The sequence below is a fragment of the Miscanthus floridulus genome, chromosome 9 (assembly GCF_019320115.1).
Source record: "Miscanthus floridulus cultivar M001 chromosome 9, ASM1932011v1, whole genome shotgun sequence".
Taxonomy (NCBI): domain Eukaryota; kingdom Viridiplantae; phylum Streptophyta; class Magnoliopsida; order Poales; family Poaceae; genus Miscanthus; species Miscanthus floridulus.
The window spans coordinates 133,943,597-133,957,871 of NC_089588.1; the positions used below are offsets into that span (position 1 = coordinate 133,943,597).

A 14,275-nucleotide genomic window follows, 5' to 3' on the forward strand; every position below is an offset into this window, starting at 1 on the left:
TGTGCCAACACCACAAGTGTGCACCACCATGTGTATGTGTGTTAGCTTTTCACAAATGTTTTCCAAAGCATTAGCCACTCAACTTCCCACGCCACTCGATCCTAGCGATGATGCAAAGTTAGATCACTCGAGTGGCACTAGATGACCGATATGCAAACAAGTTTGCCCCTCTTGATAGTACGGCCATCTGTCCTAGCCCGGTCATCAACTTCTCTACACACCTATGACCGGTGAAATGAAATGCCCTAGATTATACCTTTGCCTTGCGCATTTCATTCCATCTCCTCCAATGTCGATGCAACACATGCACCAACATGATCAACAATGATATGATCCACTTCATATCATCACGTGATCATATTGGTTCATCGATATTGACTTCACTTGCTTTTCACCGTTGCCTTTGTCCATCGGCACCAAGTCTTGCTCAAGCTTCACTGCCACGCGGTCCATCGCTCCAAAGCCTCCGACTTGCCCTTCATGCTTGCAACCGGTCCATCAAGTCAAGTCTTGTCTTGATCTTCTCCACCTTGATCACATGACTCAATGTCATGTCTCATGTGCAATAAGCTCCTTCATCTTCACATGTGTGAGCTTTGCAACATCTCCAAGCCATTTTCACCTTCATGGCATATGTTGCTCACACATATGTACCTGTGGACTAATCACCTATGTATCTCACATAAAAATAATTAGTCCACCTAGGTTGTCACTCAATTACCAAAACCACACAAGGACCATTCACCTAGGCATTCTGCACACTCTGTATTTCTGAATCTCTTGGTGCAACCTGCTCTTGCCATCGGCTTGGCCCTCCTGCATCATGATTCATGGCAAAAACACCATTGGAGGCAGTTGGGGTGGCATCAGAAAGCACAGGTGGAGCAAAGCCCATCCAGCATGGTGGCTGCGCTGGACAAGGGTGCAGAGGACCAAAGGCAATGAACGCTTCTTCATCTTGTGGCTCAATGAGGCGCTGCTTTTTTAGAACAAAGCAAGGGACCGTCCAGGAGCATCCCTTCTGTGGTAGCCCTCCATTCACCTTGACAGAATCTGGAATGTTAGCTTCATCATTGAGATACACCTTGACAACCACCCTAGCTAGAGTTTCTGGTTCATGCCAGTGCACCATGATTCCAAAACCAGAAATAGCTCTAGCTATCATCGGAGCATTGCGCAAATCCTCGAGAAAACCAACAAGCATGATCCAGGCCTCACGATCCAAATCAAAAGTACGTGCATTATCACTTTCATCATGCTTAACAACAGTCATGGTGTAGTTGCCTAGATTGAACTCAGGACCAAGAAAACGCTCTCTTTCAAGTGGGGAGATAAAATGAACATAAGCATCCCCAAGAGCACAGGGTTGTACCTCGATGATTCTAGCCTGATGAACATCCTAGAAGAAGTAGTGGAGTGCAAACTCCACGCTGGCGAAATCATCCTTGTGGACTTGGGGCTGGAGCTTCACTATTGCAAGATCTTCATTGGATAGGGTGTAGCACCTAGTCACATACGCCTCATGATGGAGCGGCGGACGAGGCACGGGTTCCACCAGCGCGAACCCCTTGGGGACATGCGGATGCGGATTGCAAGCCCAGTTGGCCATGGTAGGTGAGGGGCCGGGTTTCTGCATAGTAGGCAGGGGAACAGAGGAGACAGAGGCTTCGAGGGTGGGAGAAGGAGACAAGTTTATAGGTGCTTTCTCAATACCATCGCCCAGCCGAGATATGGGCCTAAAACGCCGCTGATTGCGGGCCTTCGAAAGACAGACAGACGATATGTGTCCATAGTTGAAGCAGGAATTGCATCTTACCATGTTAGTGCAATCTTTCCTCAAGTGATTCGGGCCCAAACATCTATAACAGTGATGGGCATTCGAAGGCAGGTGACGGGCCAAATGTGTTGATGGGATTTTCGGCATAGATTGAGTATGCAATAAAGTATCAGATTTCAAATTCAAAACCAGCGTAGCTTTGGGCTTGGGCTTAGGCGTGGAACGCGCCAGAGAGGCCGGATACGGATGAGCTTCCTTCTGCAACTTTGGGATCCAGCGAGGAATAGATTTTGGCCTCAAAAAAAGCTTTGAATCAGAATGGAGGCCCGTATGCGCATGAACAGAACTCTTCTGAAAATTGGATGGATAAACGAGACATTGGAACACAGATTTTTTCTGAATTGGGGGAGAACGGACAATTTCTGCATAGCTTTTTCTTGATTTATGATTCACCATTGTCCATTCAGCCTCTTGTTCTAAACACCAGAGTTCATACTCTTTTTGCCAATTCGCTCCTCCATCTCTCCACAGAAAGAAGAAGATGGCAAAGGATTTGCAAGAAAAGCTTTTCATCTTGTGAATCATAATGCCAACTTTTTTAGAAGAAACCGAGAAACCAAACATCCAACCAGAGAGATGGAAAACATTGTAATCCTTAGCTACACCACCCAAACAAGCTTGAAGGATCAAACCGATAGACTCTTCATTCAAACAAATCACAGAACGGCCAAAACTCACAACGAGATGAAACGCCGCTGAAGGAGGCGATGTGGAAGGACTCACCGAGCAACCAAAGCGTTGTGAGACCACCTTGGCAAACTCAATTCCTGGGTCGAAGCACAAATCCGAGAGGCCACCCATGATCGAAGAGGAAGATCACCAGGGAGATCACCAGGGGGCGCCATGGTTGGAGGGAGCACCGGGGAAGGTGGTGGGAGAGCCCATTTCAGATTCCACCGCAATGCTAATGTCGTTCATTACTCTCCTACTAGTACTACTCTGGGGTGGATCATATGGCTACAGAACGATTCCTAGCACGTCTGATAACAAGTACCGTGATACCTCTGTTAGGGTCTCTAATTAGTAACAGTAAGATAACATGAAAAACTGTGGATATATTTATTTAAGCTTTCACCGCTTCCCGGTCAAATTAAAGTTTTAAAATCTTCCTGGACATTTTCAAAGTACAGTATTTACGACTATCGACAGCACTCCTTTCATTCCAAGGTGTCCAGAAGTTGGAAACAACTGTGCGAAATGTACACTCTTCCACGACGTGCAGCGGCTGGCGTCGAATCAGATGACACGGACAAATGGACACTGTATCGGTATGAGAATTCAGAGGCTCGTAGGCGACAAGCTCGCTACCAGACTTTTCGTGTGGTGTCTGTTTGCTCATAAAGCACCGAATTACTGAAGAAGCAGCCAGCTAGCATACTTGCGTACACTGGTAGGTGAGACACGCGCACGGAGACGTAGTACGGAGGAAGAGGGCTATGGCGGCCGGCGGTGGGATTCACAGGGGCGAGCGGTGGAGCCTGGCGGGCGCGACGTCGCAGCAAGGGGATCGGGCACGCCATGGTGGAGGAGTTGGCTGCGTTCGGCGTGCGCGTGCACACGTGCTCGCGCAGCGCGGCTGACCTGGAGGCGTGCCACCGGCGGTGGTCCAAGATGGGGCTGGACGTCACGGTCATGGCCTGTGACCTCGCCGTGCACGCCAACCCGGAGAGGCCCATGGAGACTGTCAAGGCCACCTTCGACGGCGAGCTCGACATTATGGTAAGCTGAAGCCTACTGTCCTATCCCGTACATGCTATCCATGTCCATTCTACGACGGCAGATCACACGTCAATAAGTCATACTGAGCGTCCTGTTAGTTGATCTCCACCTGGGCCCTTGGATCTGCGCGCTGATCAGGGGCGCCCAACCCTAATATGGTTGGCGGGCTCCTGTCGCACAACACTATAAATAGAGGAGTGAGGAACTGAGCTCGGATAACGAGGTTGACCGGAGCCGCCATAATCCCACCCACGGTAAACCTAACCCGATCAAAAGCGAGTGCTGCCAGCGACGAGATGCCCCACCGCACCGCCGTCATCTCTGCATCGCCCCTGCGATCACCACCGGGCCACTGGACCTCGCCTTCTCGCCACCACTACGCTGGAGCTGCCACAACACCGGCGTCTGTGGACCGAATGGTAACTTAGATCGAGGTACATCAACTGTTTTCCCATCAAAGTAAGAAGCTTTGCCCCGATCTATGGTTAAGAGGCACTATGGTGTTCCTAACATTGGTATCAGAGCCAAGGTTACAGTATGGGGTAGAGCATAGAAAAGAAAGAACAAGGGTTCAATCCATTTCAGATTGAAACCCTAACCCTAACCCTAACCGGATAAAAGAAAACAGAAAAGGGACCGGGGAGTGGCGGATGTCACCCAACTCCCGGTCACCACCGCCACCGAGCGGGGAAAGATGCTTTCGCCGGCGCGTGGCATGAAAAGAACAGATCCAGTTCGGATCTGAGGAAAGGAGTAAAAAGAAAGAAGAACAGTGGTTCCTGAACCCTAACCCTAACTGGGTGAAGAGGAAAGGCCCTCGGCTCACGAGACCGAACCCTAAAACCCGTAAAGACTCCACGAGGATGACACACAGTGAAACCCTAACCCTAGATCCCTAAATCGGTTGAATCCAAGAAGAAGCTATGGAAACCCAAAAGAGAAACAAGATCCGAATCGGAGAAAAGAACCCTAACCCTAACTCGCGATGAAGAAGGGAAGAGAATGATTCGGTACAAATAGAAAAGAAAGGAAATCAAGTTAAAAAGATGAACTGAATCGAAACAGTGGGTCGAATCTTGAAACCCTAACCCTAGAACGAATCCCCATCCCAATCGGACTCAACCGAGAAGAGCAAACAAGATCCAAAGAAGGGGAAAAGGGGAATATGTAGACCTAGAGGGCTTACCTCGCCGTCGTGCAGACCGGCACGCGGGAGAAGAAGACCGAGCCGGGGGGAGATGTTTCGCCCGGGCTCGGTTAAGGGGGCGCCGTGGCCAGGCCGCTCGACGGTGGCGCGCTCACCCACTGGGGAGCGCGCACGCCGGCGAGGGGGCCGGCGACGGCACCATGGCTCTGCCGTCCTCGCTCAATCTCGCTCGGCGTTGACTCGGCGTGAGAGAGCGAAGAGAGAGAGCCGACTCGACGTGAGAGAGGGAAGAGAGAGAGGCAGAGAATGAGAATAAGTTAGGGTTTTGGAGGGCGCGGCCGTGGGCGGGGTTTTGTTCTCCCTATCCGCGCACGCGACCGTCCGATCAGAACCAACGACGCAGATCGCATGGGCCGCATCACAGCCCAGGCGGGCTAGCACGCCACAGATCTTTGCCGGCCCAGGCCCACGTTGCGGCCTGGTAAGGCAACGCGCGCCAGAGAAAGATGGGTCGGGCCGTTTTGCCGGCTGGGCTGAATGCACAGTGATCAAATGAATCTGTTTTTTGTTTTTCCTTTTTCCAGTAAATGTTTATTTCCTAGAAATTGATTAATGGCTTAAATAAAATAGAAAAGAGATTTGTCCTGTGGGCAAAATTCATTTAATTGAATTATTTTTCCGCTGCTAAAGAAATAGTTGATTCTCCAGTTATTTTGAACCAACGTGATATTTAATTGGAGAAAAAGAGAGTTTTTCCGCTGCTAAAGAAATTATTGATTCTCTAGTTATTTTGAACCAATGTGATATTTAATTGGAGAAAAAGAGATTTTGACATGATTATGGTGTTGTTATTTTCTGACCAACGTTGTTAATAACAATATCGTAATTTTAATGATTTATGCATTAATTCTATTTCTGCCCAACGGTGATATAGAATTAGTGTATAAGAACAGATGTAAATTTTAATGATTTATGCATTAATTCTATTTCTGCCCAACGGTGATGTAGAATTAGTGTATAAGAACAATTGTATGTCTTAATTTTGACCAATGTTGGAATCAAGGCATGCAATTGTTGTTATTTTTATGTGAAGAAAAAGATTGACCTAGGCTTCATCTTGGCTGAGGTGGACTGAGTAGTCACCTCACCGTGTCCTACTGATTCTATGACACTGGTGAGGGAGACAAACATGCTGCTTGGGCAACTAAAGAGAGATATTTTGAATCCCAAAAGATGTCCTATGACTTTGAGCATAGGAAGAGGGTCACTGCCAATAAAATTTTTTTGGCTGTGATAAAGAATACGATTGAGCCTGCAATTGTGGGCTCAATCCCAGAGTGTGACACGGTCACCGAGTACCTCGATAGAATAAAGAGTCAGTTCACTGGCTCTTCAAAGACATATGCTACCCAGCTGATAAAGCAGTTGGTGATAGAAAGTTAATCTGGAAATTGTGGTATAAGAGAGCTCACGATGCGTCGTCGAAATTATGGCACTATCGTTTAGGCCATATTTCGAAGGGGAGAATAAAAGACTAGTTAAGAATAATATTCTTCCTCCATTAGAGCTCTCAAATTTAGAACAATGCAGAGAATGCATAAAAGAAAAAGTATGTAAATAAAATTAAGAAATGTGCCAAATGAAGCGCAGGAATTTTACAGATCATTCACACAGACATCTGTGGTTAGTTTCCTATAAAGAGTGTGGATGGTAATAATTTGTTCATAATATTCTTAGATGATTACTCTCGTTATGTCTATATTTATCCAATTAAAGAAAGAACAGAAGCATTGGATAAATATAGATATTTAAGACAAAAGGCTGAAATCCAATGCAATTTAAAGATTAAAATAATCAGATCCGACCGTGGGGGAGTACTATAGTCGGCATACCCCATATGGATAAATTCCTAGACTTTTTGCAAGGTTGTTACAGGAGAATAGCAAAGTAGCCCAGTATTCTACACTGGGCGAACCTCAGCAGAATGGAGTAGCTGAAAGACGCAATCGTACCCTGATAGATATGGTGCGCAGTATGATAAGTTACTCCACCTTACAGATGAGCCTGTGGATGGAGGCGTTAAAAACCACCATTCATATTCTCAATAGAGTACCAAGTAAGTCGGTGCCGAAAACGCCGTATGAGTTGTGGACAGGAAGAGTACCCTCACTAAACACTTACGTGTGTGGGGGAGCCCTGCTGAGGCTAAAGGATTTAACCCAAACATTGGGAAGCTAGATCCCAAAACAGTAAGTTGTTATTTCATTGGCTACCTAGAAAAGTCAAAAGGTTTTCGTTTCTACTGTGCAGAGAGACATACAAAGTTTGTGGAAACGAGACACGCTGTCTTCCTAGAGGATGAATTGATGAGGGGGAGCATGGTAGCTTGAGAAATTGACCTTGAAGAAAAACGGGTGTATGCGCCCAATCCAATGATTCATGAGCCAATTTTCTCACTATCTGCTGTCGCTGCACCAGCAGTGCAAGATACTGTGGTGTCAGCACCTGTTGTTATTCCGCCTGTGGCAACAATGAATGACCATAAGGAACCTGTTCTTCAGGATCCTATAGAACCTATTGTCACACATGAGGGGGAGCAACAACAGCCTCAAACAGAAGATGTGCCAAATGTGGAGGCCCCTTGAAGGTCTCAAAGAGTTAGAAAATCAGCTATTCCTGATGACAATGAAGTATACAACACTGAGGAATTTCAAATGGAGGATAATCCCACCTCATTTGAATAAGCCATGAAAAGTGATCATTCATCAAAGTGGCTTGAGGCCATGGAAGATGAAATGAAATCTATGAATGCCAATAAAGTTTGGAACTTGAAGATAATTCCTAAAGGAGCCAAAATAGTAGGTTGTAAATGGGTCTACAAAAACAAAACTTGACTCCCAAAAAAATATAGAGAGATATCAAGTACAACTTGTGGTAAAAGGCTTTACACAAAGAGAAGGGATTGATTACAATAAGACCTTTTCTCCAATCTCATGTAAGGATTTCTTCAGAATCATAATGGCATTAGTGGCACATTACGATTTAGAATTACATCAGATGGATGTAAAGACGACATTTCTCAATGGGGACTTGGAGGAAAAGGTTTACATGGCACAACCGAAAGGTTTTGTCATGGAAGGAAAAGAACGAATGGGATGCCGCCTAAAGAAATCCATTTATGGATTAAAACAAGCTTCAAGACAGTGATACTTGAAGTTTGATCAGACAATAAAGAATTTTGTGTTTAAAGAGAATGTAGAGGACAATTGTGTCTATACAACGTTTAAGAATGGGAAGTTTATCTTCTTTATCCTATATGTGGATGATATCTTACTTGCTAGTAGTGATGTCAGTGTACTACTAGAGACAAAGAAGTTTTTGTCCTCAAAATTTGATATGAAAGATCTTGGTGAAGCCTCGTTCGTTCTAGGGATCGAGATTCATCGAGATAGAAGTAAAGGTGTATTAGGACTGTCACAAAAGGCATACATAGAAAGAATCTTAAAGAAATTCTGTATGCACAAATGTAGTCTCTCACCTGCTCCTATAGTCAAGGGTGACAGATATGGGGATTTTAAATGCCCTAGAAACCAATATGAGATCGATCAAATGAAAGTGGTTCCATATGCTTTAGCTGTCGGAAGCTTGCAATATGTTCAAGTATGTACGCGCCCTGACTTGGCATTTGTTACCGGGTTACTTGGCAGATTCCAGAGCAATCCTAGAACAGAACACTAGAAATTGGTAAAGAAAGTCTTGCATTATTTGCAAGGAATGAAAGGCCTCATGATGACGTATAGAAGATCTGATTCACTCCATATAGTGGGATATTCAGATTCTGATTATACAGGAGATGATAGAAAATCCACGTCGGGATATGTATTTACTCTCATAGGGGAAGCTATTTCATGGAAAAGCTCAAAGCAAACCATCACTATATCATCCACAATGTATGACGGTTTTGTAGCATGTTATGAGGCAACGGGGCAGGTGAACTGGCTAAAGAAGTTCATACCCGGTTTTGAAGGTGGATGACGACATCTATAGACCACTAAAGTTATACTGCGATAATAATCAAGCAGTACAGTATGCTCACAACAATAAGTCAAGTGATGCTGCCAAACACATTGATATAAAGTATATTATTGTGAAAGATAAAGTCCGGAATCATGTCATAAAGTCTTGAGCATATAAGTACAGAAAATATGCTCGCGGATCCGCTTACAAATGGCTTACCACCCAACGTGTAGCTAGCATGGGTTTAAGGAAAGCCTAAAATTCCTGGACAAAAGAAGGCCCAAAGATAAGTATCTATTTCAGAACAGAGTAGTGTGTTGTAGCTGTTAAATCTATCGGCAATGGACCGTGACGATGAGATATGCTCTATGCGCTAATCTGTAATGGAATGAACAAAAGTAAATGATATGAAATTGAAAAATAGTAATGAGATCAAGGGGGAGAATGTTAGTTGATCTCCACCAATAGGCCCAACGGCCTATTGGGCCCTTAGATCTACGCCCTAATCGGGGGCGCCCAACCCTAATATGGTTGGTGGGCCCCTGTCGCACAGCACTATAAATAGAGGAGTTGGGAACTGGGCTCGGATAACGAGGTTGACCGGAGCCGCCATAATCCCACCCACAGTAAACCTAACCCGATCAAAAGCGAGTGCTGCCAGCGACGGGATGCCCCACCGCACCGCCGTCACCTCTGCATCGCCCCTGCGATCACCACTGGGCCATTGGACCTCGCCTTCTCGCCACCACTACGCTGGAGCTGCCACAACACCGGCATCCGTGGACCGAATGGTGACTTAGATCGAGGTACATCAACTGTTTTCCCATCTAAGTAAGAAGCTTTACCCCGATCTATGGTTAAGAGGCACTATGGTGTTCCTAACACGTCCATGCATGATGCACCTCCTCTCATTCCTGTTCTTTTTAACGCATCCTTTCCTGTAGGGGATTAGCTCCTTCAGTTCCCTAAAAAAATTATGTTGCCATATTCCAGGCGCCTGGGATTTGCATTTCTTTAAGGCGACGCATCTCATCCCTTGGATCCGAAACGAACGGTCCAGATTAGCCCCTATTCGTCTTCTTCCTCCAGGCTCCAGCAGCTCTCGCTGCCCACCGCCCCACCGCGGTGCATTAGGGCCTCACCGGAGCTCTGCCGCTGCGGCTATGGCTACGGCCGCGGAGCTTCGGCGAGACCGTACCGGACCCGCGGCATCCTCCCTCTTCCCCTCCACTCCTCCCGCCGCAGCTTTCTTCTCTAACTCCGACGAACGGCCTCGACTCCACCGCCGACAGGACCCCGAACCGGTCGACCACCGTCCCCACCGCCTGGCCTGCCTATCTCCCCGGGGCCCCTCCTTTTTCGAAGGTCACTAGAGTTGGGATAGAGAGAGGAGAAGCTCGCCGGAGTTGGGGAGAGAGAGAGAGGGGAGAAGCTCGCCGGAACCCTAACTTGCAGATCTAGGAGGAGGAGGAGGAAGAGGGGAAGGGCCTACCTCGCCGGCACTGCCGCCGCCACAGGGGAGAGAAGGAGACGCGTGCGCGTGAGGAAGTGGCACGGGCACCGTCAGCTGAACAACCAACACATCTCAGTCGACAAAGATGTAGGAAGAGCGAAAAAAACTAGTGCAAAAAAGGGATTTAGAGATGGGTGTTGAGCGTTTTTAGAGGCCTGCTACTAAGCCCAACTTAAAGTCCGCATGCCGACGAGTGCCATGCTGCCACAGATCTCACTGGAGCCATCGAAGGCGTCAAGCTTGAGGACAGAAAAGCCGAACCAGAGCCACCAACACAGGTTTCTCCATTGTGCTCTGTGCCCTTGGCTCGGTTCTCACCCCTAGAGAGAGGGTGAGAGAAGAGAGTGTGTCAGGTGGGTTACGCCAACTACTGCCATGAGCGCCCTCGGCAGCTTGGGAGTGAGAGAGGATTGCCACCGCGTTGAGTCGGGAGAGAAATGGCGAGAGAGAGATAAGTGTTCGCTTATATATGCATGTTAAGTTTTAGCCCTCATGAGCCTCAGGCTCAATTAGTGAGACAAACCTCTTAAGAAGTCCGCCTATGGTAATGGATTTTGACTTGCGTCGTTAGCTTCAAAAATGAGTCGACCGCCTCTAAAAATCATTGGTTTTCTTTAGAGACTACCTTACCTTTTGTCTACCTCTATTAATGAAACATCTTGTCTATCAAAATCATTTTGTAGTAGTGAACAATGCGGCGCAGACGCTCGTGAAACCGGTGGCGCTGTGCACGGTGGAGGACTTCTCACGTTGCATGGCGACCAACCTGGAGACATGCTTCCATCTCTGCCAGCTCGCGCACCCTCTCCTCCTCAACGCCTCCCTCACCGGCGGCGGAAGCGTTGTCAATGTCTCCTTCATTGGAAGTTTGCTGGCCTACCACGACCTCACCCTCTATGGCACCGCCAAAGGTATAAGCCTTTATAATTTTCCAAATTCACAAGACTTTTCAGATATTCTGATTTCAGAATACAATTATAAGCATAACTTCCAATGTTTTAAAGTAAATAATTATTCATTTTTGTTGTTTTATAAGATTTGACGAAGTATTGTTTTAGAAGACATAATCACATAAATTAATTAAGGTTTTTTGTCAAGATGATGGAAAAAATTGCTCTGTTCGAATTTTGAATTTGCATTCCATTTTCCTTGTTATACTGCTTGGCATACGGCACACCACAAAAACTGAAAAATTCGAAAGTATTTGAATCACACACACACACCTCGTAAGTCCATGTGTATAAATTTACTTGTATGAGATACTCCCTTCCTCCTGAAATATAAGAAATACAGAGTTCAATGTTTGTACCAAATTATAACAAACACCCAAAAGACCCATGTATACCTCATTAGTGTCTATCACCAACATAAATATTGTAATCACAGAGGGTATATACGTCATTTATCTTACCATATGTTATGGCCTTGAAAGTAAATTTGTTTTATTTGCGCGCATGCCAGCCGGAATGAACCAACTACCAAGGAGCCTAGCCACCGAGTGGGCCAGCGATAAGATTCGTGTGAACTGCGTGGCACCTGGGCTGATCATGACCGACAAGGCGAAAGAGGTACTTATACTCTAACTATGGAGACATAATTAATACAGTATATATAATTGCCGACAAGAAATTAGTTGACAATGTAAATTAAATACTCCTAATAGGCACCATCAGAGGCCATGGAGCAATCGTTAACCAGGGCCCCTATGCGGCGGGACAGCGAGCCGGTGGAGGTGGCGTCCATGGTGTCCTTCCTCTGCATGCCGGTGGCGTCCTACGTCACTGGCCAGGTCATCTGCGTGGACGGCGGCCGGACCATTAGTGCCTGATCTAGCAGGTGATTTAGCCGGCAGAGAATAACGTTCGTCGTGTTCTTGTTTCGTCGTCCAATCCGTTTGTCATTTCGCGTTCTGAACTGCAACCTCCGCTGGTTGTCTTATTGATTTTTATTACTGCGTATTTTCTTTTGTGGCACCCCGCTATTGTCTCCATATTTTTGTTATGACAATTGCTCTAGTAGTCCTCTCTCCTAGAATTGCACGCATCTCAAAAGTAGCCCACCTTTTTTTCTATTAGTTATCACACAATACCATGCAGAATCTTACGGCGCACGCACGCTAATCCTACACTATGAGCACCTTTGAAAATTGGACCGACAAAATCTCGAGATGAGATTAATTAGTTATTTCCGCAGGCCGCAGTCGACTAATGCCCATGTCGCAGGTAGGCGAGGACGGCCACCACAATCACAATGGATGCGCCATGGACGCCGCGGACTGAGGCAGCACACTGATAGATCCTGCGTTCTTCTGGCTTGTGCCATGGTCTACAAACTGGCTCTCTGTCTTTTGAAACTCACGATGATGATATTTTTTCTTGAATACGAAAAAAATTTACGTATCATTATAATTAAGAAGAAGAGTTTAACCATACAAACGACACGCTTCTGATGAGCGTCCTAGGTGGTCTTACAGCTGTGATTGCACCTTCCTAACTAGTACACTGTTTCAAACTTGGAATGATGATGATATTGATGCATGTGTTCTGGTGAAAGATCTTTCATTTGGAGCTGCTGAACGAATGCCAAAAAAATTACATTACAACCTGACACGATCATGTTTTCAGCCCTGTTAGATTGATCTCTAATCCCAAACTGGGCCCAACGGGCCTTTGATCCGCGCCCTGATTGGGGGCGTCCAGCCCACTATGGCTAGAGGGCCCCTGTCACACTGCGCTATATATAGAGGTGGGTGCCGGTGGCTCTGAGTACGAGGTTTACCGTGAGCCGAGCTCCCCACCGAAACCTAAACCCTAATCCCGATCAGAGAGGGGCGCAACCAGTGACGGGAAGACACCAGCCGCGTCGCCCCGCTCCACTGACGTCGACGACTTCATTGACCTCTTCACCGAACGTCGCTGCCCGTGCGTAGACTTCACCGACGAACGAGATGGCGGCTTCTAGACCATCTCCCTCTGCGGTGTCAGGTTCGACATGTTCTTCTTCTATTCCTCTCTGTCTCTCTACTCTCGATATCACATTCACAGTAAAGAGAACCTGCTAGACCTAACCCTAGATGATCTTTTCGATCCTAACAAGCCCAACCCAACAAACAAACGGCACAGACAGTAATTATTGACCAGACGGGGACGGCCGAGTTCCAAGGTGAACTATTGGCCTGTCGGTGACGGCCAACCAAACAAACTCCATTATCTTGTTGCAGTCTGGGAGTAGTCGGCCGGCGTGTACTCCGCCGGTGGCTTGAGGATCAGCAGTGCCGCATTGTTCACCTGTACGGGCACTTACTTCGCCGTGTATGGGATCACCGGAGCCGGAGCCCGGAGATGTATGGTTTCACCTTTAGCTTACCAGGTTATCGAGCTTGCCGTCGAAGGTCGCCTTGACTGTGTCCATGATGAGCTTCTCCCGGTCGGCGCGCACGGCGACGTTTCAGACCGAGACGGTGACGCGGAGCCCCATCTCGGCCCACCCCCAGCGGCACTCCTCAGGTCCGCCGTGCTGCGAGCGCACGTGTACACCTGAGCAGAGAACCCAGCCAGCTCCTCCACGATCGCGTGGCCGATCTCCTTGCCGCCACCGGTTACGAGCGTTGTGGCGCCGGCCAGGCTCCACGTCTCGCCGCCGGCCACCGCTGCCATCCTCTATTTTTCTGTCTCCTGTGTGTTTAACCAGTACTACAATGATGCGATGCCACTGCGACTTTTGTGATTGCAGTAACAAATAATTTGAGGACGAAGGGCACCCGCAGTGGTGGATTGACTTCTCAAAGAGAGAGAGCCACCTAAGCCACGTAGGCCCAAAACGACCCATTAAAAAGTGACTCAAACTTCTCAAATGAGGTGGGGACGCTGCATCGACTCCGTCGACACGGCAAACAGTCTTGCCGCCGCTGGGCACCCTGGCGATGCCACGACATCCACCACCGCCCTTAGGCTGGACAGCAGCAGCTCCTCGGGGATGCCACGGAAGCCGTGGAACCGGTCGAACGTCATATGCCCCACGTGCCGCATGTTCATCGGCTACC

General features: G+C 47.4%; 1 protein-coding gene across 1 annotated transcript; it reads left to right on the top strand.

Moving 5' to 3' along the window:
- The first annotated feature begins 3,355 nt into the window (after positions 1-3,355).
- LOC136480995 (noroxomaritidine/norcraugsodine reductase-like) lies at positions 3,356-12,061 on the top strand. Its single transcript, XM_066478396.1, has 4 exons — positions 3,356-3,556; positions 10,937-11,144; positions 11,695-11,801; positions 11,897-12,061. Exons 1-4 carry the CDS (start codon positions 3,356-3,358, stop codon positions 12,059-12,061), a joined length of 681 nt encoding a protein of 226 aa, XP_066334493.1.
- The last annotated feature ends 2,214 nt before the right edge of the window (positions 12,062-14,275 follow it).

Bases quoted from the DNA above. Each gene is read 5' to 3' on its own strand.
- LOC136480995 (XM_066478396.1), top strand. From the start codon at position 3,356: ATGGTGGAGGAGTTGGCTGCGTTCGGCGTGCGCGTGCACACGTGCTCG. The intron at 3,557-10,936 runs GTAAGCTGAAGC...AATGCGGCGCAG, and splicing joins ACGGCGAGCTCGACATTATG to ACGCTCGTGAAACCGGTGGC. The intron at 11,145-11,694 runs GTATAAGCCTTT...CGCGCATGCCAG, and splicing joins CCTCTATGGCACCGCCAAAG to CCGGAATGAACCAACTACCA.